This window comes from Alosa pseudoharengus, unplaced genomic scaffold (assembly GCF_046254945.1).
Source record: "Alosa pseudoharengus isolate Yale_2024_CS ecotype anadromous, Long Island Sound unplaced genomic scaffold, YU_APseudo_1.1 YU_APseudo_1.1_scf_4, whole genome shotgun sequence".
Lineage (NCBI taxonomy): Eukaryota > Metazoa > Chordata > Actinopteri > Clupeiformes > Clupeidae > Alosa > Alosa pseudoharengus.
Genome location: NW_027468774.1, coordinates 15,192,131 through 15,216,312, shown reverse-complemented (window position 1 = coordinate 15,216,312; position 24,182 = coordinate 15,192,131). Strand labels below are relative to the sequence as shown.

At 41.1% G+C, this 24,182-nt stretch overlaps 1 protein-coding gene and 2 long non-coding RNA genes across 3 annotated transcripts; 2 read left to right on the top strand and 1 right to left on the bottom strand.

Annotated features, from left to right (window-relative positions):
• The first annotated feature begins 4,134 nt into the window (after positions 1-4,134).
• Positions 4,135-23,429, top strand: rab5c (RAB5C, member RAS oncogene family). The gene is made up of 6 exons (XM_076264968.1): positions 4,135-4,277; positions 15,048-15,445; positions 17,627-17,778; positions 19,993-20,115; positions 20,257-20,350; positions 21,531-23,429. Exons 2-6 carry the CDS (start codon positions 15,280-15,282, stop codon positions 21,656-21,658), a joined length of 663 nt encoding a protein of 220 aa, XP_076121083.1. The 5' UTR covers positions 4,135-4,277; positions 15,048-15,279; the 3' UTR covers positions 21,659-23,429.
• LOC143102992 (uncharacterized) lies at positions 8,142-10,010 on the top strand. Its single transcript, XR_012982681.1, has 2 exons — positions 8,142-8,644; positions 9,055-10,010. It is a non-coding gene; the product is annotated as an uncharacterized LOC143102992 (long non-coding RNA).
• Positions 10,058-11,602, bottom strand: LOC143102993 (uncharacterized). The gene is made up of 2 exons (XR_012982682.1): positions 11,160-11,602; positions 10,058-10,646 (listed from the first exon to the last, which is right to left on the bottom strand). It is a non-coding gene; the product is annotated as an uncharacterized LOC143102993 (long non-coding RNA).
• Positions 23,430-24,182: the final 753 nt, after the last annotated feature.

Sequence of the window (24,182 nt, the reverse complement as noted above, 5' to 3'; positions counted from 1 at the left end):
AATTTAAAGTGTAAAATAAGAATTTATGCTGAAAATAAGAATTATTAATTGATGTTGTTTATCTCATGTTTGATAGATTAGATAGATATTTGTTTGTCCTTTTGGAAATTCATCAGTATAGTCCACAAACAATACACATATCTCTGTTGTAGGCTCACTGTAAAAAATGTGCAGTGATGGAACAGAGTCCTCTAATCATTTATTGAAAACAAAAGGAAGAAATTAAAAGAAATAGAACATAAGGGTGTGTACACCCCATGGGCATTTAGCCAAACTCAAGACGTGTTGCAATATGCTGATACTTCACATAGTCTGATTGTGCCTTCTAATTCACATCTAGTGTGGTCTGTTTCAGAGCAGTAACTGCTATCATTTTGATTCACAAGAATCCAACAGCCAACAACAAGTCTAAAAACTAAAGTGTGATATGATTTATGGTTTCACAGGCCTATACTTCAAGTATAATTTGTGAATAATGAAATAAAATTCCATTCAGTGTGTGTGATTGGAGCCTGTTTTTTTGTCTTGTTTACAAAATCATTAGCCTACAATCAAAATAAGAAATCAAATAAGCTACAGTTCAAAAATAGATGTAACATGGAGTTACATTGATGCATGAGGATTAATTAGAAAAATCCACTATCCTTGTTATTCTTTTCTATGCTTTTGGTGCCACCCTTTGGTGTGAACATGATATGAAACACCCAGCTTCCTTTAGACATGATCTTAATGATCATAATGATTATAATTATATAATCATATAATCAATAAGGCTGAAAGAAGAAAACAATCACATCACATTAGATGTCCATGCTGTTCAATCATTAATCACTAAGATGAAGGCTATGTCAATATTTGCATTTTAGTATATATATATATATATATCCATATGGTACGGTGTTGCCTGTAGGCAACAGCCTATTTTGCCTTGTTGAAATAAAATGAGACATCCCTTAAAGAAATAAATACCACTTTAAGAACTAGACAACTCAATACTAACCAATGAAAATGCAAAATAGTGGTCACATGCCCCACAGGCGGCTATTTTGACCCTTCTTTCAGCAGATGCACACGTTTGGCTGGGTATCATATTTTCTCCCTAGAAAAGTGTGAATTTCAATAATTTCCCTCAAATTTACATTCTTCAAAAAAATTGACAACCTTCACTGATAAGTAAAGATGTATTTTCAATCATTTATTTATGTATATATAATAATAATGTATATTAATGTATATTAATAATGTATAATAATGTAATATTTTAAACAATAGCAAAAATCTGCATGTTGCCCACAGGCAACATTGTACCATGATGGAATCAGAATAGGCCATACGTGATATAATTTAAGGAATGTAGGGGATTTTTTAGTTATTGTAATGATTTTGATGATCTACATGATGATTTGAAGATAGTATGATTTGTTTTATGATAGTGTTCCACAATGGTACAATGTTGCCTGTGCTGTGGGCAACGGGTGGATATGATACGATACTTTGTTTTACTTTTTGGAAAACATAAATAATATTATGGGGTAAAAATAATTCTGTTTTTTATGTCTTTGGTTAAATAAAAATATGTTATAAACAAATATGCCTTATTATTTTATATAAGAAAACATAGTTTAATGTTTTCCATTCTGGTCCCTTTCAAGAGAGTTCCATTATCAGCATCATAGTTGGCCCCACAAGGCTTCCGTTTTAACATATGTTATCTTAATGCAGAGGAAGTAGATTGGGAACCAAATACAATTTTCAAGCATTGTTTTTGTTTTTATTGTTGAAAGGGTCTGTAGGTACCCGATACATGCTGCCTGCGCAGACTGGATTGTGCAGGCAGCATTAATCGGGTACCTACAGGGTCTATAAACATTGAAGATGGTAATTGGGGAAATTAGATAGGTCTACTCTATTTCATTATTGACTTTCATAAAATATTTGACAGCTATGACTTTGAATATAGTTCCCAGTTACTGTAAAAGTTGTGATAGCTGGTTGATTTGGGGGGCAGGCTGGGTTGAGGGGGTGCAGAAGCTGAAGCACCTGACAGCTGAGGTACACACACACAATGTAGGCTAACTCAATGTACGTTTAACACTGAGAAAGATGTTTTACTTTTTAATTCATAATGAGACAATTTTGCCTGATGAAATGAACTTAATATGCTGCCCTTCTTATATTGGGGCAGTTAAGCACTTACATTTTGTGATAAAAGCATCAGATTTGGCAATGACAGGTGCCTTTAGTAGTATACAGTACGCTCCTGCTAACTATAGCTCATCAAATGTGTGCCTGGCATGGAGGTTCATAGACTATTTGCATTTTAGCCTCCTGCAAACTAGTCAAATATGCTGTGCATATTGCATTTAAGCCTAGTTGAAGCAAAGTACAGATGGCCCAAGCGTTCAGGATTTTCTTCATTTTCATTTTATTTGGCTAGGTCTTATTCATTCTCCACCTGACGCTCTGTGACAAGCCTTAATGGCAATGAATATTTTCTTCATTTTATTTGAAGGCCTTATTCATTCTCAACCCGATGGCTTGTGACATCAAGCATTATGGCAACATTTTCTTTGTTTTATTTGGCAGTGAGCTCATGAAGAGTATATTCCAATGCACAGAAAACCGACCGTGTTGGCTAATGAAATGTATTGTATTAAAAACTTAAATACAGACAAACACTACATTTTAAAAATTACAATAAATTGCACCAAACCCGAAGTTAAAAATTGCACACAAACAAACCAAAGTGTCAATTTGCCAGTAGCCTAGGCCATGGGTAAAAGTGACAATGTGCATCCTGATGAGTGAGTAGCATTGATGGCACAGGCCATGAATAAAACAATGAAGGGTGACTTGTATGATAATTCTTTAAAATAACACACATTAATTAAATCCTTTAAAATAACCATCATCGTCATACACAATTGTATCCTACCAAGGCTAACATGATACTATAAAGAAAGACACACTTGTTAATGGCGATTTCTGTTCTATACGAGGTGGCTGGTTGGGTCTTGGGTTGTAAAATCAGCCAGTCCTGAATCATTTACGCATTTACACAAATAACAAGTCCTCACTCTATATCATAATAAAAAAAACATTCACACAAAATGGCTAGCCTATATTATGTCTTTTTTTTTAATTAGGACTACCTTTTCAATTTCCGTCTATAGCATATCCCATGTTGAATGTGTACAGTACAGGCCAAAAGTTTGGACACACCTTCTCATTTGAATGCGTTTTCTTTATTTACATGACTATTTACAATGTAGATAAATATGAAGCCATCAAAACTATGAATGAATGCAAAGTTATTTGGCCCACAGATGAATATTTGTGAAGTTATGGCTTGCTAAATATGTTTTTTGTTTTTTTTAAATAGCAACTCTGAAAAAAATAAGACATGTTTTCAGTTATTTCATACTTTTTTGTTAAGTAGCCTACATAATTCCACATGTGTTCATTAATAGTTTTGATGAATCTACAATGTAAATCGTCTTGAAAATAAAGGAAACGCACTGAATGAGAAGGTGTGTCCAAACAGTGTGGCCTGTAGGCCTACTGTATTTGCTAAATATAATTTGATTAATTTATCGTTCTACCAATAGCCTGTGGACATACAGTCCAAATTTGTTGAGTTTCTTATCATTATTTCTACACTCCATAAATAGCTTTTTACCGAATTTCCATTTTGGGGGACATAAAAAAAAATATTTGTACAGTAAAATATTTATATACAACAATCCATTTCATAAGCTAAATAATCATATAAAGACCATGTTGTTTTTTATACTACCTCGGGTAGAGGTAGGTCTACCTCAACTTTTGAAGGCTCTGTTTCCTATATCCTAGGCTACTATTTGGCCTGCCCTCTGGAATTCTCAAAATAGTTTCAATCTTTCAATCTTGGGACTTTGTTCATAACACGTCTTGTCAAAGAGTTGGAATATTTTGCTGATGTCCCTACATAATACTCCGAGGTAGGTCCAATTTGCCTACATTTCCCAATAACTGTGTGAATGGTGGTCACATAGCATATGGTTTACTATTGATCACTGAAAATGTCTATCAAAAATTAATCCCACCTATGAGGAAGTAGAAGGATCACGGAAGTCGGCTTGGTGTAGGCGGAAGAGAAGGCCTGGGCCTCTGATGCAGAGAGTAGCTGAGAACTGCGAAAGGGAAATTTTGACCAGGGCTGGATCTGTGGAGATTTGGGTTTACAGAGAACACTCTGACGCGCCAATAAAAAACGCTCATATTGTCTCTAACAAGAGGTAAGCAACATGTCTATTTACTTCTAAACGTATGTTGTCCAGTGTTTTTCCATGTCGCCTGAATGTAACGTTAGTTGTATAGCATTCTAGCCAGCTAGCGTCAAGCGACTAGGCTGGTGGTGCTCTCTGACTGCTAGACCACTCGTCAAGCAAAACTTCGATTTATTTTCGGTAGGAAAACGAGTAGATGTGAAAATCAGATGACAGATATTCTCAGAATATCGGTCTTTGGAAAGTGAAACAGATTGCATTGGAGCTCGTGAATGAAACTGGACCCATTACTGAATTGTCTTAGAATATTGAGTGTAGAGAGCAGGAATTGCTAGCCAATGTTAGTTTAGCTGGTGGCCACTGGCCTGCTAATGCTCGCAATAGTTATTGCAGTTTCGATGGTGAAGGCTTTTGGTGTCCTTATCTGATCTGAGTTTTCTTATTAAAGGATTATCTTAAGGTAGTGAGTATTGCCTATTTTGTTGTACAAGGCTCAATGAGTTGTCCCTGAATTATGCGCAGCGGTAGCGTTGACGTTAACGTTTAGATAGGCGAAAGCCTCCCTAACATTAACAAATGTTAGCTCTAAGTTACCTACGTTTACGTTTGATGTATGTGATGCTTTCCAGTTGATTAAATAATGATAACTGTGTCAGTGCTCAACGGACTTTAACATAAAAGACATGTTGCATTTTGTAAGCTTATATGTCACATATCTGTCCCATTGTGTTAATGATAGCTAGCACTGACCTGTCCATAAATGGGTTTGGCACACCAGGTAGGAATGACTTTACCACCGCTTTAGGCAGTCTACATCATAGTTATCAATTTAGAAAGTGATCCATTGGCTACGATAGTCGTGTGTTCATGTTATGATCATAATCACTCTTATCTTGATATAGCTACATTATATGTGTCGTGGACGGCGTAACGTTAGCCAGTTAGGTAGACTACAAATTTTATGGAAGCTTGCAAACTAGTTGACTGTCAGGTGATGTCGATGTCAGCAATCTTAAAACTTTACACTTGTACTCAAGCCGTTAACTTTACTTTGAACTTGGGCAAGGCACGTTGTCCAAACATTACAATACGCGTCTTTGACTGACATATTCCTTAACGTTATCATATTCAAGTTTCTTACAAATTCGGAAGAGCTTACCTTTGTTAACCATTTTTATTGTTATGAGTAAGTCTTGACAGCGGGATACATTATTACACGTTTTCATCATTAGATTAAGCGTTCGTTATGAAAAGGGTTTACGTCAATGTGGGTGAGAAACCTGTCACATCACGCCACTTTTCAAGCGAAACTATTCCACATTCCCGTTAACGTTAGCAGTTGGTTGCGTGCATTCTCACACAGCTTAGTCATCGGCCGGGTTTTCTCTGATTTTTGTAGATGGGATAATTCAAACTATTGAAACATCTCTCGTTCACAGTAGTGGGGGGACATTTCCGAAATGTATGGCAGACTGTAGGCCTTATATATATATATATATACATATATATATATATATATATATATATATATATATATATATATATTTTTTTTTTTTTTTTTTTTTTTTTTCCATAGCTCGTGTGAAAATATGAGAATTTGTGTCTATAGGTTTATCCTAAGTTTAACCTTTGAGATGAAAAGGTTTTGTAAAGCATGAACCTCAACTGCCTCAGACAGAGGACTGACTGTGTTGGACTTTGGCCTAGAGAAATAATTGCTCCGCAAGTTACAAGCATGAGCAAGAGGCTAGCAAGAGAACGGTGTGGTCAATATGCGCTCCGTGATGATGGACAGCATTATCTCACTTTTCCCAACTCTCGTGGTTCTTTCCAGCTTCCATTTTCTTCCTCTGTCGTTTCCTCTCGGTAGTACGTCCAGTGTCAGCAGGCCAGGCAGGGACGTTCAGAGGTGAGTCAGAGCTGGAGTGAATGGAGCCTGAATGGGAAAGCTACTGAACTAGCGCAATCGTCATCTGTGAATCATAAAGATAGCATTGGGACTCCAATGTGTGGGAAAGGTAGCTTAAAACATTTGAGTGCTAAGTATGATTAAATGGTAGCAAAAGGTGTAAGATCTATCTGTTAAGGTTATGAATTTAGCAGAGGGTCTATAAGAGTATAATAGTGACAACAAATACAGTGTGTGCAGTAAAATAGAAAAGTAGATGAGAAACAAAAAAATCTAATCTACTTTGCGTGCCTATGCATGTGTGCATATATGGCCGCATCTGCCAGATTAATGCTGCTGCTCATGTTCCATAGAATTGTAGTTAAAAGTACCTGCAACTGAGTTGAGTTACTTGTTAATGATCTGAGCTTGGCAAGCATCCTCTTTTTATCACTTGCTATCTTTTGCATGCACACACTGACAGACAGGCAGGCACACACACACACTCCTATGATGGAGCCAAAGTGGACATTTAATGACCACTTTGTTTTCGATTATGTTCTGTGACTTTAGGGTCAGGCTGCACGTTTACATGCCTTTCCGACTGAGATAAACAGATAGGGTGACCATTTTCAGAAACAGGAAATATCAAAAATAATCTTGTATAGCAGTCAGCTAGACAGACAACACCATAGAAACCTCACCGCTGCTTTAATATCCTTATTGAGTCAGATAATAGATACATGGCAGAAGCGCCTTCATTCTTTTAATAATAGCCTTAAGCCCAGCAGAGACCACACCCTGACTTGGCGGTTTGTGTGTGTGTGAGTGACTAATGCCACGCAGACCATTTTTGATCCTTGAAGATGCATTCTCTTATCACCTTGAGCCAAGCCTGTGTGTTACCAGATATAATTTAAGCCACTCTCTCTTTCACTAACTCACGTGTATGTACACACACACACACACACACACAAAGGAAATATTTTCTTCTGTACTTTCCCCCCCTGGCTCAACCTTTGCCAGCAATGGCATTTTTTTGGATATCTAAAATATATATATATTTTACTGTTTTCTGCCTGGCTCAAAAAGAGGGGGAAGGCCTCAAGAAGCAGTACCCAGACCAGTTTTACCACAATCTACTGAGCATTTTAACTGGGGTTTAGAGACCACAATAACGATCATTTTGTGTGGTTTACGTTATTCCAACCAACCTTTAATTGAACACCTATTCTACACACTTGCAGAGTACGTGTGTTGAAATTGGTCATCCTAGTTGGTTGGACTATGGAAATCTGCATTGTTGTGATGTCTATTCCCAGTTCAAATACTCCCCAGCAGGCCTATATCACTTGCAATGCTGGCTGCACCTCTGCATCTTTTGATTTCAGATAATTGCTGGCAGGGTTTTTGCTTTCTGTCACTCTTCGCTGTACTATCTGATTGAAGGTCAAAAGCCCAAAACTATACTTTAAAAAAGTAATTGTATTATCGGATTCGGCAGATATGAACATTTCTAGTGCTGCCACTAACGGCTAATTTTCTAACGACTAATTTTTCGATTAGACCTAATTTCGACCTAATACTGACCTTATACGGACGTATGTGTGAACGACATACACGCACATTACAGAATCTGTGTGGTTGTCGAGTGAGGGGTGGGGGCTTGTAGAGTTCACAAGATGCGAGATATGACGCAGAATATATGCGGCCGCTGCCTGTCACAGCTGAATTTTGTTTACAAAGTGTAGCCTATGCATTATGTAGGCTAAAGAAGAGAAATCTATTGTGTGTAGGCTAATACTTGAAGTAGGCTAGTCAAGTAAGCAAACAGTATTTGTATGTGTGCTTCGAATAAACACATTTATCTGTTTTCAACGTGTTATTGTCGTCAACGACGTCGGTGTAGGCTACTGCCTTTTCAGTAGCCTGGGTGCCATTCCGAACTTAGTCCCGCCCACAACGTTTGAGGTCGGGAAGTTCGGTCTGGCATTGATCAATAGTGGCACGAGTATGCTCGCCCAAATACTGGCGGGCCAATCAAATGGTCAGGGCGGGCTTTATACGATGATGGACAGATGCTCAACAGTAACGTAATCCACCACGTCACCAAAGAGCGCTTGGGTTGAATTCGTTTACAACAACGATGGCTGCCGCTGGAGAATTGAGATGTGTAGATTCTGCTATCAGGTCTGTTCTAGAAGATATCGACAGCGAATTAATTTTAAAAGAGGAACAGAGTAACGGGATCAAGGCATTTGTTGATAAGAAAGATGTTTTTTGCCGAAGCAACTGAAATGGGCATCATGGCGATGCAACTCGGCGTGCACGACGAGGTGGATATAGCCAGCGGTCGTTGCCAGATCCTTTTTTGAAGCCCGGAATCCTGGCTGCTGAACAACAAGTGGAGGGACATGCTAGGCTCCGATGTTTTTCAAGCCAACGTAATGGGTATCGTCATGGACGAAGTTCATCTAACTTACAAATGGTAAGAGAGTCTAACTGTCTGACTTAGTAAATAACTCCCAATGTCGTGATATGAATCCCATGTTGTAAACATAGTAGCCTAGGTATCGTTGTACGTTCGCTAACTCAGACTTGGTACAATCATAACGTTAGTGTGATTGTAGCGAACTACCTGTTAAAACATTCTAATGTAGGTTACTGTTTTATTTCTATCAGTGGTCAGGCTGCAAAAGGGCAGAAGGGCATTTGGGTGTTGCTTTATGTACTCAAGCACCATACCCATATTGGTAGGCTAGTCACTGTACCCCTTATAAGTGATGTATTCTTTTTAGATGTCAGTACAGTCATTAAAAAGTACTAAATGATACTACTCATAATTTCTTATTTTTACTGTTACTTATTGGTTGCTTTTTGTACTGCTATATATTCCAGGTACACCTGTGCTGACATTGACCGCTTCTGCTGATCGGGAATTCAGAGCCAGGGTTATGAAACAGCTTCAGATGGACAATCCAATAAATTTGGCCCTAAGCCCAAACAGAACAAACATCAGAGTGGGTCTGATTAAAGTACCTGGCCATACACTGGAGTGCCTACACTGGATTGTGAGGGATGTTAGTACAAAGCTTGACCCAGCAGTTAAGACGGTACTTTAATGGAGTCACTAGTTGTCTGCGGAAAGCTTTGTACTGCCATTTTGAGGAACACACCACATCTGTTGATCTAGGACATCTGTGCTGCACTCACTGCCATTCTGTTTGTTCTTGTGAACCTGAAGGTTGTGGGGAGCTAATCCCCAAATATGAACACTTTGAAGGGGAGGTTTCATCACACCACAAACACAGAATAGTCACACCTAAGGGCACACTTTTGATCAGGGAACTGTTACAAACTTACAGGAGTAGTTTACTTCAGGACCATAAAAACATACCACTTTACACAGTCGACACAGCCTGCACTGGTTTTGGAGATGAACTCATTGATCAGTTTTAGAACAGTGCACACAGATATTTGACCTGGACTTCATTATCCATAATCTCCCTACATACAAGCTGGAACATGCAAAAGAGATACTATGAATTATGCATGAGGTTTTTGATGACATCGAACAGAGTCAAACTAATTTGTTTGATGACTGTGTTGTTCAGGATGACCGTGTTCAGGTTGACATGGATTACACTGGTTACTTTGATGACGAGGATGAGGATGATAAGATACAATCATCCCCAAGTAACTTGGAATCAGGCTTGTCAATGTTGAAGATCTCAGGCTAGCTTCAAATTCAGGCTCAAATTTGTAGCTTCAGGGTCCTGTTGTTGTGCAAATGCCTTTTTTTTTACCTCTGTTACATTAATATTTTTGAATAAAATTAAAATGGTTTATACTTCTCTACTGGTTGGTGATGTTTCTGCATTTAAAGACAAACAATAAGACATTTCAATAAAGATTTTTAATATCTACACATAATAGGTAATGTTTGAAGATATACGCTGAACTTTGAACATACAACCAATAAGAAAACACAAAAATGTTTTCAAGAATGTGGATACTACTAAACTATTATATGAAAACAATTATTTACATTGTCATTTACGAAAACAATATTTACAAATTACCATCACCATTTACATTTCACATTTACTTAATTATTTAAATAGGCACATTTTGCCAGTCCATTATTTTCTCCTGGTAATTCAGCGTTGCCAATAAGTTTCTCTTGAAATTCGGGAATGCATGAGACTGCCTGCCTGGGTGATTTTTGTTGGGAAAGTTGTGTCTCCCTGAAAACGTTTACCAGTGTTAAAACGTCCTGTTCTCGGGCCACATGATGAATGCCAGCCGGCCTTGTCAGCTCCAGCTCTGTGTCCGTTTTGTCCATTAGCTCTTTGACGATGCCAATGGACCTACTGATTCTGGCTGCTGACATTTCTGACATGTTTGGTCCCAATCCTCTCATAAATGATTTGAGAAAATTGTTTAGGTGTTCCAGGTGGAGGTCAAGTGGATGGAAAATGGGTGACAACCTGAAATATAAGTGAACACATCAGTGTGAAGAATTACAGTATAGCCTAATAAGTATAACGTGCATTGACAATACATTGGAAAATACAGACTGTTAAATATGGTGACACCAGATGCAATTGCTGAGCAGGTCAGAGAAACACTGCCCACCCCCCACAGAGGTGCAGAGCACAGAAGTGGGGGTTGGATAACATGCTAGTCCATTACAAAATGAAGTTTCTACATATTGACAAAGTGACAGAGGCCAACTTACACATCAGGTACAAGTTTATCCTGGTAACATTTGCTCACACTACACTGAAATTCGGGCTGGCTTCCAGAATACTAGGCATCTCAAAATATGACTAGATGATTTAATCATAGATAGATTTCACGGAAATGAGGAGTGTGGGAATGCACAGTGTTTATCACATTGGACAATAATCACGACTCACTATTAACTCATGTGAAACGTGGCAATCGAGGTTATTCTCATAGTCATATCATAAGAAGTAGAAATGTATTAACAAGCTTACCTCTGTAATGCTTCTTCGCGTTTTTGTACCGGTTGGAGTTGACGGATTGGGGCAGAACTTCTTCAGAGTCCGGGGCGTCTCTGATGCCTCAGATGAACACGGTTCTTCAGGCTGGTCTCCTTCGTCTTCTGTCCATTTTTTAAACACGGGCATGTCGCGTTCCAACCGTGTTATAAAGTTCTGACAGGACCGACAAATGCGATGCGATTTGTTTGCAGTGTTGTGGAGTTGTAATCCTAAACGGATAACTTGATCGTATATGCATTCACCTTTACTGTTTCTCTCAAAAATGAGGTTCGTGTGTTGAAGAACTCCGTGTATCCTTACATTATTTTTACAACACCTGCGAAAATCGCTCACATTTTCTTCTTCTAGTGTGCAGTTGAGTTCTGTTGACATCAACTATGCGTCGCTTAACATACGTCACACACTCCGTTGCTCTGATTGGTTGTAGGTCTATCCAATTGAGTGCAGAGGCATTTTTTTTCCTGGTTCGTTTGAAACACGCCCCATAATCACAGCTCTATGGAGCAGTATCAGACTCAAATTCTGACTAGAATTGAGTATGACTACGTCAGGCTACCTTTTCAGCGCCTTCTGCTTATGGTGATTCAGTCTTTTGAATTCGTTTGGCCTTGCCATGCAGTTGTAGGCTACAACGTCTCTTGCCGTTCCCTTCATGTGTTCTATCAAAATGTTGTATGCCCTCATGGACAGTAGCTCCGTGATGTCTGCATCTTTCCAGGTCGGAGATTTTCTGGACAGCATTATGCCACTCCATCATAACACTGGCATTTAAGTCAGATCTAACCACATGGACGCACGAAAGAAACGTCACCAACACGCCCTCTCACTAGGTGTGAATTTTAACCGCATGTTCTACACCTTGTTCAGACACAGCGCATTTACATAATGTCCGGAGGAAATGGGGGGGAGTAGTAGAACAACCGGCTAAATTCTGACTTCCATATGACTGGTTATGTCGTTCAAATATACGGCCCCACCGTTTAAAGGGACACCAGGCAAGCCTGATGCTTTTTCTCTACGAAACTCCCCCTCGCTCGGTCTGAAGCTCTTTTCCTTTTCTTTGCGTCTTCCGTCAAGGGTTTTCGCTGCTTATTCGCCGGCTCTGCCATTATACACACGTTTGCAACAATCTCTAGCGTTTCGTTAGCCTGCCTCTGTGCTGTAAACTGATCCTGCTTCAGTCGGCGGGTAGGATACACCGAACTTGCAAGTGGGATATTCTTCCTACAGGCAGTTGGGGCGGGCGAGAGAGCCTTCATTCGTCCCGTAATGAGTCATTTAACCATATACCGACTTAGGAAGATGATTAATTAACACGAAAACGTTGCCTGGTGTCCCTTTAACATCGGCAGAACCTCCGGTCTTACACGTGTGTCTGAAAGCGCTTACATTTTCAGATAAACTCGCCGCCAGAACCTGAGTGTTGCCACTGGACTGCTGAAATGACACACATGCCACATGAGTCCTTATTTGTGTGTATCTTCAGTCTTCACCCACAGGCTCACACAATGTCCACAGTCCTCAGCGGAGGAGGAGCCAAACATTAATTTGTTCGTCTGTCTGTGTTTGTCTCCGCTAAGTGCCTCACTAAGTAGTAGGGGAGCTGAGCATACATTTTTCATTCTCTCTCTCTCTCTCTGTCTCTTTTGACCCACTTTCAGTGGTATGCCATTAATTCTTCAGCGGAGCTGTGCTGTGGTGCTTGCTGGGCCTATGGAGGACTGATTGAATCCTTTGACTGAGCGTTCCTGTCTGTAATGGCCCCACCGTTTCAGTCTTGAGATTATCATTAGGGCGAATCATGGACGGACGTTTGTTGTTGGGAGACTATTGCTCGACCCTGGCCCAGTGTCCATTCTTTTCAGTTCTGTGCTGAGGGCACTGCAGAATCACACTGATGTGAAGTCAACCTCTAAAAGACACACACACACACACACACACACACACACACACACACACACACACACACACCTCGTCTCATTACTGCAATGAAGAAGCACTGACCTGACAACAACAGGTACAGGATTGGTCCAAAGCATATGTTCCATTTCTCTTTTTTTCCCTTTTTATCTTCATCCCTTTTTTCTGTGGTTCCTGGCTTCCCCCTTTAAATAGTGGCAGCGCATTTCAAAGTAGCGCACCTGCTCATTTGTGTTGTACCTTCAGGCAGGGCACACACACTTGCATACACAAGTCACACATTCCATTGTGTCCTTCTCTACGGAGTGAGAAAAATTATGAGACAGCAGAGGCAATCTGTTTTTTTCCCTTCTTGAGATCTTTAAAGAAACACATTGACGATTTTACTTACAACTTACTTTTGAAAAGGTGACGCAAATGTTGAATGACATCAGTGTTTCCCATACATTGACTTATTTGTGGCGGCCCACCACAATATCAACATTGACCACCACACAATGATTTTCCAGGTTGTACTAAATTGTGCTTAAATCTGGTTAGCATCATAACCACGCTATGCTAATTTGTCAAAAACTGTTGCATTTAAGTTAATTCTGCAAACCAACCACCACAAATGGAATTCAATTCTCTGGGAAACACTGGACATCATCAAGTTCCTTCAGATGGGTTGGTCATGGGTAGGAATGAGAATCAAGTTCCAGTTCAGAACCCATTTTACATTTTTCAATCCATCAAATCCATTTAAGTGTGTGTGAATGTGTGTGTGTGTGAATGTGTCTGTGAATGTGTGTATGTGTGAATGTGTGTGAATGTGTGTGAATGTGTTTGTGTGTGAATGTGTGTATGTGTGAATGTGTGTATGTGTGAATGTGTGTGTCTGTGAATGTGTGTGAATGTGTGTATGTGTGAATGTGTGTGTGCATTGTCTGATACTCCTGATCTGTCACATGCAGTGGATTAGACCTGGCCTAAAGGCTTGCTGCCAAAAGCAAGTCTGTTCTACACTCCTTTTCTCTTCCTCCCTCCCTCCCTCCCTTCCTCCCTCCCTCCCTCCATCTCTCCCTTTCTTCTCTCCTGCCCTCGTCCGCCGTGTCACTCCACACATCCCTCCGATCCCTGTTTCCACACCATGCTTGTCATTTTTCTTTACCCCTCAGTTTTAGTAAATAGTTTTCCCTCTCTTTCCTCCTCTGTTCCCTGATCTCTCCCTCCTTCCCCTCCTCCTCATTCTCCTCTCCTCCTCTTTTCATTTCATCTGTTGTGTAGAACTCACACTCCTGAGGTCTGTGTGGGTATGTTATCTGCACTGGCCTATAGACCGTTTAGTGGTCAATCAGGAAGTAAACCCTGCGGCACCCCCCCCCCCCTTCCCCCCAGGCTATGTTTACCTTTTATCTCAGGTAAATATAATCAAATGATAAGGCCTCTTATTCCCCGCCAACCTACCTGTCCTAAGTGAAGCTGGTTAATGTAGGTTTCTGTGTCATCAGAAGTCTGTTATTGCAAACAGAACAGGGCATATGTCCTAGGAATGGCGCGGGGGTTGTCAGGTTGTATCCATCAGGAGCTTATGAGGTCGCCTCATTCCAGATAAGACCATGGGTACCGAGGGGCATTTAGCCAACCGGATTTGTGTTTATTACAAGAGTATGAAATGGCTAGTGCAGAGTTGATAGAATGCTTTGGAGAATGTGGAGCAACATGATAATTAGGATGACAATGATGTGGATAACATAATACTGTACTCTTCTCACATTTTTGTCTCCACCTAGAAAGGAAATTATACCGCCAAGATTTGCATATATTAAGTAAATTCATACTCATCCATTTGCAGAATAAAAGAAAATAGCTCAATGCATGTTTTCAGTCATAACACTTTGAAAGATGACAACCTGTTTATATGATATTAACATCATCCTGTGTTCTCTCCTTCCCTTCCAGACGGCCTTGCACTGCCCTTCTTCTCTTAAGACTCCATTGGCCCGGTCCAGCTTGGCACAGTACAGCCTAGTCCAGCCCAGACCTGTCCTGTCCAGACGAGAGACCCTTCTTTCTCACCCACGCGGCTCTTCTCTCCACACACACACTCTTCCAGATCCCTCGGACCCACCCTTCCGCCGGAGTTAGCCCAGCCTCCCCTCTCCTCTCCTGGGGTTAGCCCTGTCTGCACAGCATGGCGGGTCGCGGAGGACCAGCACGGACCAATGGGGCAGCCGCAGGCAACAAGATCTGTCAGTTCAAGCTGGTGCTACTAGGGGAGTCGGCGGTGGGCAAATCCAGCCTGGTGTTGCGCTTTGTCAAAGGACAGTTCCACGAATACCAGGAGAGCACCATCGGAGGTACTGTGTGTGTTTGTGTTTGTTTGTGTGTGTGTGTGTGTGTGTGTGTGTGTGTGTGTGTGTGTGTGTGTGTGTGTGTGTGTGTGTGTGTGTGTGTGTGTGTGTGTGTGTGTGTGTGTGTGTGTGTGTGTGTGTGTGTGTGTGTGTGTGTGTGTGTGTGAGAGAGAGCGAGGCGGGAATGGTGTGCTTGTTCTCTGTGGTATGTGAGCATTTCTCATGTCAGATGAGGGTTAGTTCAGTTCACTTTCTCAGCAGTGCTCTCAAAAGAGGAACTGTAATATTTGCTGAAGTCTTTGAGGGTGGTCCAGGCCGATAACGTCATCTCTGCCCACGTCAGCCACAGTTCCGATATGCATGTCTGAGCTGCCTATCACATGACTGCAACTTGAGCACACACACATGTGCACACAAGGAGTATGGAGGACATTGGTGTCAATAGTCTTCTCTGTACAAAGGAAGGAAACTGACTAACAATGGTGGCTTCCTCGATCCAGTCGACCAGCGTCAGCCACTGTCATTAGGCCAAAGTGTGTGTGTGTGTGTCTGGTTTCTACCTGCGGCTTCCTGGACAAAACGCAGCAGAACAACCACAGTATACGAGATTGCTAAAAAGAGCAGAGTGCAAGTCTGATAACTTCTGGGGTGCGCACGCGTGCTGCGTGCGTGCGCGCGTGTGTGTGTGTGAGTGAATGTTAGCAAGACAAAGTGTGCAATACTGTGAGTGAGGGGGAAATGTGTGACCCATAGGATGGATGGATGGGGCGAGAGCGACAAGGGCTACAGTGTGTGTGTGTGTGAGAGAGAGATGGGGGGGGGGGGGGGTATGGGCTTGGCTCTGAGAGGCAGGATATGGGATGCTTACAGCAGCATGGCTGAAGGAAAGCGTCAGCAGGTTTCCTTTTTTCCCCTCTTCCTCCCTCTCGCTGTGGTTGTTTCTTCAATGTGCCGTCGTCAGTGGGCTGGTCAAAGGCCATGAGGCTTTATTGGTTAGACAGAAAGAGGGGCGAAATCATGTGACTCTGAGGGCTGAGCAAGCACAAAACTCTCAAGTCTGCAGGATTACTCCATAATTCTCTCCCTTTACACCTCCCACCCCCTCCCTCTGTCTCTCTCACTCTCCCTATCTGTCGGACTTGTATAATACCAGTGCTCTACGGTGGGTTGCCTGCTGTTTCTAGTTTGTCTTTAGGCCAACTGGTCCTCTCTTTGGCCCCTGGACTGGACTGAGGTGCTTAGCCTGCCTAACACCAGACTGATCCTTAGAAGACAATTGAGCTGGGGAGGCTTCGTTTAGTTCCAATTTCCAAGGAGTGTAACCAGCAGGGAAATTAAACTTCCATTAACTTAAATTAAGGCCTTAACTCTTACCAAATCTTTTCGGAAGTCTAGCAAATACATCTTTCTTGTGAATGAAGGTCTTTAAAAAGCAGCTGTTTACTCAATTCCTTAAAATCTAAGTCTGTTCTGTAATACTGAGCCATCAGTAGCACAACCCTTGGTTTTGTTACATTACATTGTTACTACATACATTACATTAGCCAAAGCGATCATAGCACTCCTAAGCGTACTTCCCTGACTGTCCTCGTATAAAGTCTGACTGCCCCATACTGGATAAGCAGTTGTGATTAATTCCTGGCTTTTCAGGTATATTGGAAATTGTTTTGACTGTTTTGTCTGGGTTCACCCAGGCTATGAGGTGCTTGTTTGCTTTAGAAATGACTGCATGCTATGTATGCATTGACTGTTTGAGAAGATACACTAGTAATATCATGTGTTATGTGTTTCACTGTTGCCATGTCAACAAGAGAAAATGGTCAAGAGATGAGCAGCAGTATTTTGCATAAGTGTGTGTGTATGGGTAAGCTTATTATGTGTACCCTATATTTTTGTGGGGGGCTGCATTAATTAGATTTCCATAGTGCTTGGGAATCTTCAACTTGTAGCTTTAGTCTACAGTTAGTTGTCTCATGATTTCTGGAGGTCTGTATGTACACATGCTATTAAGCGTGTAGTGTTGTAAAGTATCAGAAGTGCTTTTCAGTGTATGTGTGTGGAAATGACCAGGTCACTGTTATTTTTTTTTTCTTTCTTTGCATGTTGCATGAGCATACATGTAATATATCTCTTTCTTCTCTCTGTCCCTTCTTTCTTTCTTGATCTCTCTTTTTCTGTCCATTCCAGCTGCGTTTCTCACACAGACTGTTTGTTTGGATGACACAACGGTAAAGTTTGAGATTTGGGACACAGCAGGACAGGAGCGCTACCACAGTCTGGCCCCAATGTACTACAGAGGTGCACAAGCAGCCATCGTAGTCTACGACATCACCAACACAGTAAGGAAAAAACACACACACACACACACACACACCTTATTATATAGAGGAATGCAAGAATTGTAAGCAGCCACAGTGTGCGACATAACTGAGCAAGACTCCTGCAGGTGTGACAGGTGTGAGGTAGACAACTAGTCAGTGGAGCTTAAGCAGCTGTTAAGCAACCATAATATTGGGGGTAGGTCAAAACTATAATAATATGACCTACCCCCATGTGTTCAGATCTGCAATCCCTTTATTTTTATGGAGCATTTGGCCTCTTGTCACACACATATTCACACACAGACTATTTAGCCATAGGCTTGTTAAAACCAACTCTTGTACACAGATGCATATCAGTCACCTGCAGGAATGTGATTCTTTAGTGCACTGACTACAGCTGGTAGTTAAAGTTGATGATTGTTTTAATAGCTACATCTCAGACTGGCCTTTGCTCCTTGTAAATGACCTTGCTACCGCAGCGCTCTCAGCACATGTGTATCATGAGTGCTTTCTCCTGTGACACAGCAACAAACCACACTAAAAAAACATAGTGCTCTCCTGTGTTAAAGTTAACACACCACACTGAAAACATAGTGCTCTCTCCTCTGTTAAAGTCAACACACCACACTGAACACAGTGCTCTCTCTGTGTTAAAGTCAACACACCACACTGAAAACATGGCCTCCTTGGTGGAGGTTGCTAGTTATCTTTACACTGCGCTACCTGTATCAAAATAATTAATGTCATTTACCAGAGATTTAGGTGTCAACAGACTACATGTTGGTGCAATATGGATTCGTGGCAAGACAAGCATGGATGCCCACTGTCCTACTCAGTCAATGTTGTTTTGCCATTTGACACTAGGGTTTTAATCTGCCTGAAGTTGTGTGTGTGGTCTAGGGATGGAAATGAGCACCTGCCACCATTTGGTAAACTTTCCAGCCAATAAATTCAACAATCTAGCCGCAAGCTAGCATACCACAAATATACAGTCAGTCCAGTCGAATTGTCATAGGTATTGACTGTTAAAAATAAGAAAGTGTCTGTAGGGATGTCATGTAACGTTACCAGCCTATAAGGGTAAATCACACTGATTTGGAGTTATCTACAATAGCTACCAGTGAGGGAGCCGCCACCCGCAGAATATAGGCACTGGCACAGAGCTTCACTTTCTACCACTATCTGTTGCTATGCTTTCATGTGCCACTGATACGCTTATTTCAGGATGACTGCATAAGCATAAACCTAGCGAGATCTGTGGATTTGCGTTGTATCTTCACAGGCTGATATTTTCACGCGAATAGTTCTCTTTTGAAGTGGCCCACATAGCCTAGGCTACTATTTTAATCTGGCCTGCAACACCTTCACGGAAAACTGTGACACGCAGCTATTTAGACCTATGAGGCAGGCGGACACACATCTCCACACCCATTCGTCGTTGTGGAATATCTCTCAGACTCTTCACTCGATTCATTATAAACCGTCAGAATAAACAGCAGAACTTACTGAACACAAAGGTATAAAGCATTTCCCTGTACAATTAGCCATTCCAGAGTAATCTGGTTTTGAAATTGTAGCAAATTTCTACATGGTCTCCAACTTTAGGCTTTTGTAATAGCCTACATGATTTCATAAAAGGCCAAATACCAAATAAATGTTAAAAATATCACCTAGATAACAGTAAATATTAAAATCAGAGGATATACAAGAGTTTGTCAATGTAACCTTAATGATTTATTTCCACAAAATGCTATATGCATGTATTAAAGCTGAGCTGTACTTATTGTTCAATGCATGATTTCATAACAGACCTAATAGAAAATAAATGCTAAATGTTAAATGTAGCCTAGATATCTGTAAATATTTAAATCAGATGATGCATAGTAGCTAGATCATGTTGGATAGTTGGATTATAGGATGCTCCAGAACTCACACAAACAGAGTTTTAAAGGAGCCACACCACTTTTATGACAAGACAGTATGGCATGAATGTGGTTCTGTTGACCTTCAGTTTTGTTGCTACTGTGCATAGAGCACAATCAGCACAATGAATTGTTTTCACAATAATTCTGATAAGCGTGACCATTTTGGTTACTATAATCACAATATCACATATTACATCAAAAGTTGAGTGGCTGGTAGATTTTGGAATCCACCAGCCACAGTGGCAGGTGGACAAAATATTTCATTTCTGGTGTGGTCATGTACACGATGTGTGGTTGATGTTCCCAGGACACATTCACTCGTGCAAAGAACTGGGTGAAGGAGCTGCAGAGACAGGCTAGTCCCAACATAGTCATCGCCCTGGCGGGGAACAAGGCCGACCTCGCTAACAAGAGAGCTGTAGATTTCCAGGTACAGTTACTCTTTTCCTTTTCTCTCTGTGCTTTCTATGACCTTATCTTTCTCTTGCCCTTTTGCCTACCTGACACTTGCTCTGTTTGCCTCACCTCCATTTTTTTTCTTCTTTTTTATTTTTGGCCTTCTCGACCGCAGGAAGCACAAGCCTACGCAGACGACAATAGCCTGCTCTTCATGGAAACTTCTGCAAAAACTGCGATGAACGTCAATGAGATTTTCATGGCCATAGGTAAGGCACACAAAAACATTGCCGATATCTAAGCTCGCTGGTATTCGGTTATTAAGTGATGATGGAATAATGGGATAATAAATCTCTTTCCGGGTCCCACGGCTTTTAGAGCCGCTCATTTTTCTCCATAGACAGTAAATTAAAATAAAAAGTCCGCTATTCAGAGCAGCCTTTAAGAAACTTCTCATGCTACTACTCGCTTGTTGCATCAACCTAATAAAATTATATTTTTTGCGTAAGCCTGGACATTACCCTTGATTGTATCATCTGGCTGCACAGCTACAGTAATTACTCTGTTAAAGTACAGCGATTTTGTTTTACTCTTACTAAAACGGAGGTGATGTTGACAAGGTTGCTGTCAGGGGTCTTTGCAACAGGCAGTATAGCCTTCTCAAGTGGAGCACTGCGCTTCACACGTGTGCAGATAGCAGGATGGAACTGAAGCAGTATGCCAGTCATGCGTGTGCAACAGGTTGTCAGTATTTCAGTCAAGTATCAGTACGAGGGTCTATGCTAACCTAAGGCTATACCTCTTACTTCGCCACCAACAGTCATGCGTGTGCGACAGGTTGTCAGTATTTCAGTCAAGTATCAGTACGGGGGTCTATTCTAACCTAAGGCTATACCTCTTACTTCGCCACCAACAGTGCAAGCTGATCTAGTAGGCCTTTCCCAAACCTAGTTGGCAGCGAGACAACAATGTCTTTGCTCTCTGAATAATTTTCACATTCTATTAGCCCTGGCTTCAGTAGCACTGCTAATACTGTTTGTAACGCTTCGTCTGGCTCTAGCACTGCTGCCATTGTTGAAACTACATTTCAACAATGTCCTCATACTTTACCACCCCCAGATTGCTGATTGGTTGGTTCATCATTTCGTCTTGCTATAATCTCAAAGAAATCTGACCTGGGGGCAGTAAGCGGGTAAAGCAACAGGCTCTTGGATCTGATTTAAGTCTGTTCTGAGGCTCCGGTTTTAGCTTAATTGATTATGTGTGTAGCTAAGCAAGTACGCTGGACAGGGATACATGCATGGTGCAGAGAAGGCTTCAGGTTGCAGGTCTGAGAACACTTATAACTTTGACTTTGACTAAAGAAAGACAGCAGAAAGATTGTTTCTATTGGGGTGGGATGCTTTCTGTGCATCGTTCTGAGACGGACCATGTTTCCCTCCCCTCCAGCAAAGAAACTGCCGAAGAATGAACCACAGGGCGGTGCCGGAGCTGGAGGACGCGCCAAGGGTGGAGTCGACCTTCAGGAGGCGGCCCCTCAGAGCAGAAGTGGCCAATGCTGCAGCAGTGGGAACTAACTCCTCGACCAATAACAGGCCAGCGATAAACAAAATGACCGAGAGTATCAAGAGGCACACCAACAGACAGTATCAGTGGATAAACACATACATACACGCATCCGTGTGAATCATCAGTTTGAAATGACTGTCAATCGAGTCCACAAAAAAATTACCATTTTGTAGAGTAAAACACATATCTGTACCCACTTAATGGCCATTTATTCCAAACCCAAATTTCTCCATGTGCAGTGGGATATAAACCAATAAACTAAACGACTGGGCTTATGAATTGATCTTTTGATATCGAAAGTGACAGTGTCTGCATAGTCTGTGACTGTCCAGGAAACAAACACATAAACCAAGCCAGCTGACTGTCTGTACAGAGCACACACACACACACACTTTCATACTCCCCTCACACACACACACACATACATGTGCACTAGATATAGACCATCAACAAACAAACAAACAAAAATGAAACACAAGTCCTGCTCCACTGGGTATGTGAATAATTGGAACCAGTCGCACTTCAGGGCCTCCTGGTCTTCTCCATTGTCTGTGTCTTTCCTTTTAAAGAGAAAAGAAAATCACAAACAACACAGCTGAAAGGAATAACAGACACCCTCCCTTCCTTCCTCCCTCCCTCCCTTGCTCTTTCTTTCTCCATCTCAGTCTCTTGGCCTTCTTTCATTGGTTCAGCTTCCATTTTGCCACAGTATTTCAATGATATTTTAAGCTACCCTAAGATCTTCCCACCCATCCCTCGTTTCTCCTGGGTGGGTGCATGTAGCCAAAATGATTGCGCTTTCCCTTCCTTGACCCTCTCCTCTTTTTCTTTTTCTATACTTTCTCATGCGGGATGAGTAGAATGAGGTTTATCTTTTGTTTGTTTGTTTTGTTTTGTTTTTGTGTATATGATTATTCTTGAGAGAGGGATGGACGATGGTGGGGGTTGGTTTTTTTTCCTTTCAGGTCTTGTAGATTCTGTATTATTTCATTGTCTTTATTAATGTTGTTATAATGATTATCTTTGTCATATTATTACTACTACTACTACATTTCTGGCACAAAAATTTGGAATATGATTTCATAGGCTAGACCCTCTTTATATTTTTGTGTGTTCTGTTTTTTCCCCAATCATGTACCAGATATGAAACTATATGCATAGTGCATTAACAGTTGTTATTACACAAATGGCATTTTAGCATTAATGAATCTTTTTTTAATCATTCAGATATGAAATTACAGATGTGAAATTGAAATAACATAGTCAGACCAGATTTCATCTCTCTTTGACCAAAATCACGATTATGTGTATTGAGAAAAAAAATATGATGTTGTATTTGTACAATGTATTTTTGAAAAGCACTTTACACCTGAAGGGCCCAGCCACAGAGTACTGAGGCCTCCATTGTTGAGCTTCACCCCGCACCTTCATAAGATCTACTTAATCATTAAAACAGTGATGACTGACTATGGACATGGGGTGCCAGGACATTTTTAATGTCAGGAAAATAAGGCCCTTTTTGCCAGTGCAGTTTGACGTAGCCACCATTGTTCATGTTCTACCAATGAACATGCACGTTATTGCTTGACAATATATAGCATAGCTTTTGTGTCGGAGACGCCCTTCAAGTAAAGTGCTACTGTATTTTCTTTCTCCTCTTCATACATGTAACCAATCAGTAGTAATTGTCAATACAGTACCTTCCCAATATAAAATACTGTCATCCTCAACTTTTTTTCCTATGGAGAAAAGATTCCTCTACTTTTGAGGTCTATGGTATTGAGTGGTCTTGGTCTATCAGTCCCGCCATGGTTTTGTTTTGATTTTTCTGTTTGTCTTTTTTTTACTTTGGTTATCTGTAGGGTTTCTTCTGAATGGTGTTGTCTGTCTCTTTAGGCATCTCAGACTAACACAGAGTCTGCTGCCAGATGGACAGCTATTTGTTGTTTGTTTATTTTTTTTTGGGGGGGGGGTGGGGGTGTGGCAGAGAAGGGGTATGGGAGATGTCATAAAAACAGCTAATTGTAATTTTACCAATAAACATGGGGGAAGGTAAGTCACTGTGGCTCTGTCTGGTCACTAACATACGCTATATGGACAAAAGTATTGGGACACCTGGCCATTACACCTGCATCAACGTTTAAGACATCCCTTTAGAAATCTGTTGGCATACATAGCTATAACAGCTTCCAGTCTTCTGTGTAATCTTTTCCACAACATTTTGAAATGTGTTTTGCCCATTCATCCAGAGTAACATTTGTGAGGTCAGGCACTGATGCTGGTTGAAAAGGCCTGGCTCGCAACCTGCTTTAGTTCATCCTAAAGGTGTTCGATGGGGTTAAGGTCGGGTTGACCGCTCTATGCGGGACAGTCTTCAACACCAAATTCCCCCAACCATATTGTTATGGACCTTGCATTGTGCACCCTATGACAGCATAGGCCTATAGGAGTAAAATGGGAGGCATCTTTTCATTATGTATAAACGTAAGCAGACCAGCTTCAGCCTTGACGCCGGTATGGGTTTGGCTTGAA

Excerpts from the sequence above, each read along its gene's own strand:
- rab5c (XM_076264968.1), top strand. The coding sequence starts at position 15,280 with ATGGCGGGTCGCGGAGGACCAGCACGGACCAATGGGGCAGCCGCAGGC. Across the intron at positions 15,446-17,626 it reads CCAGGAGAGCACCATCGGAG|CTGCGTTTCTCACACAGACT; the intron begins GTACTGTGTGTG and ends TGTCCATTCCAG. Across the intron at positions 17,779-19,992 it reads TCTACGACATCACCAACACA|GACACATTCACTCGTGCAAA; the intron begins GTAAGGAAAAAA and ends TGATGTTCCCAG.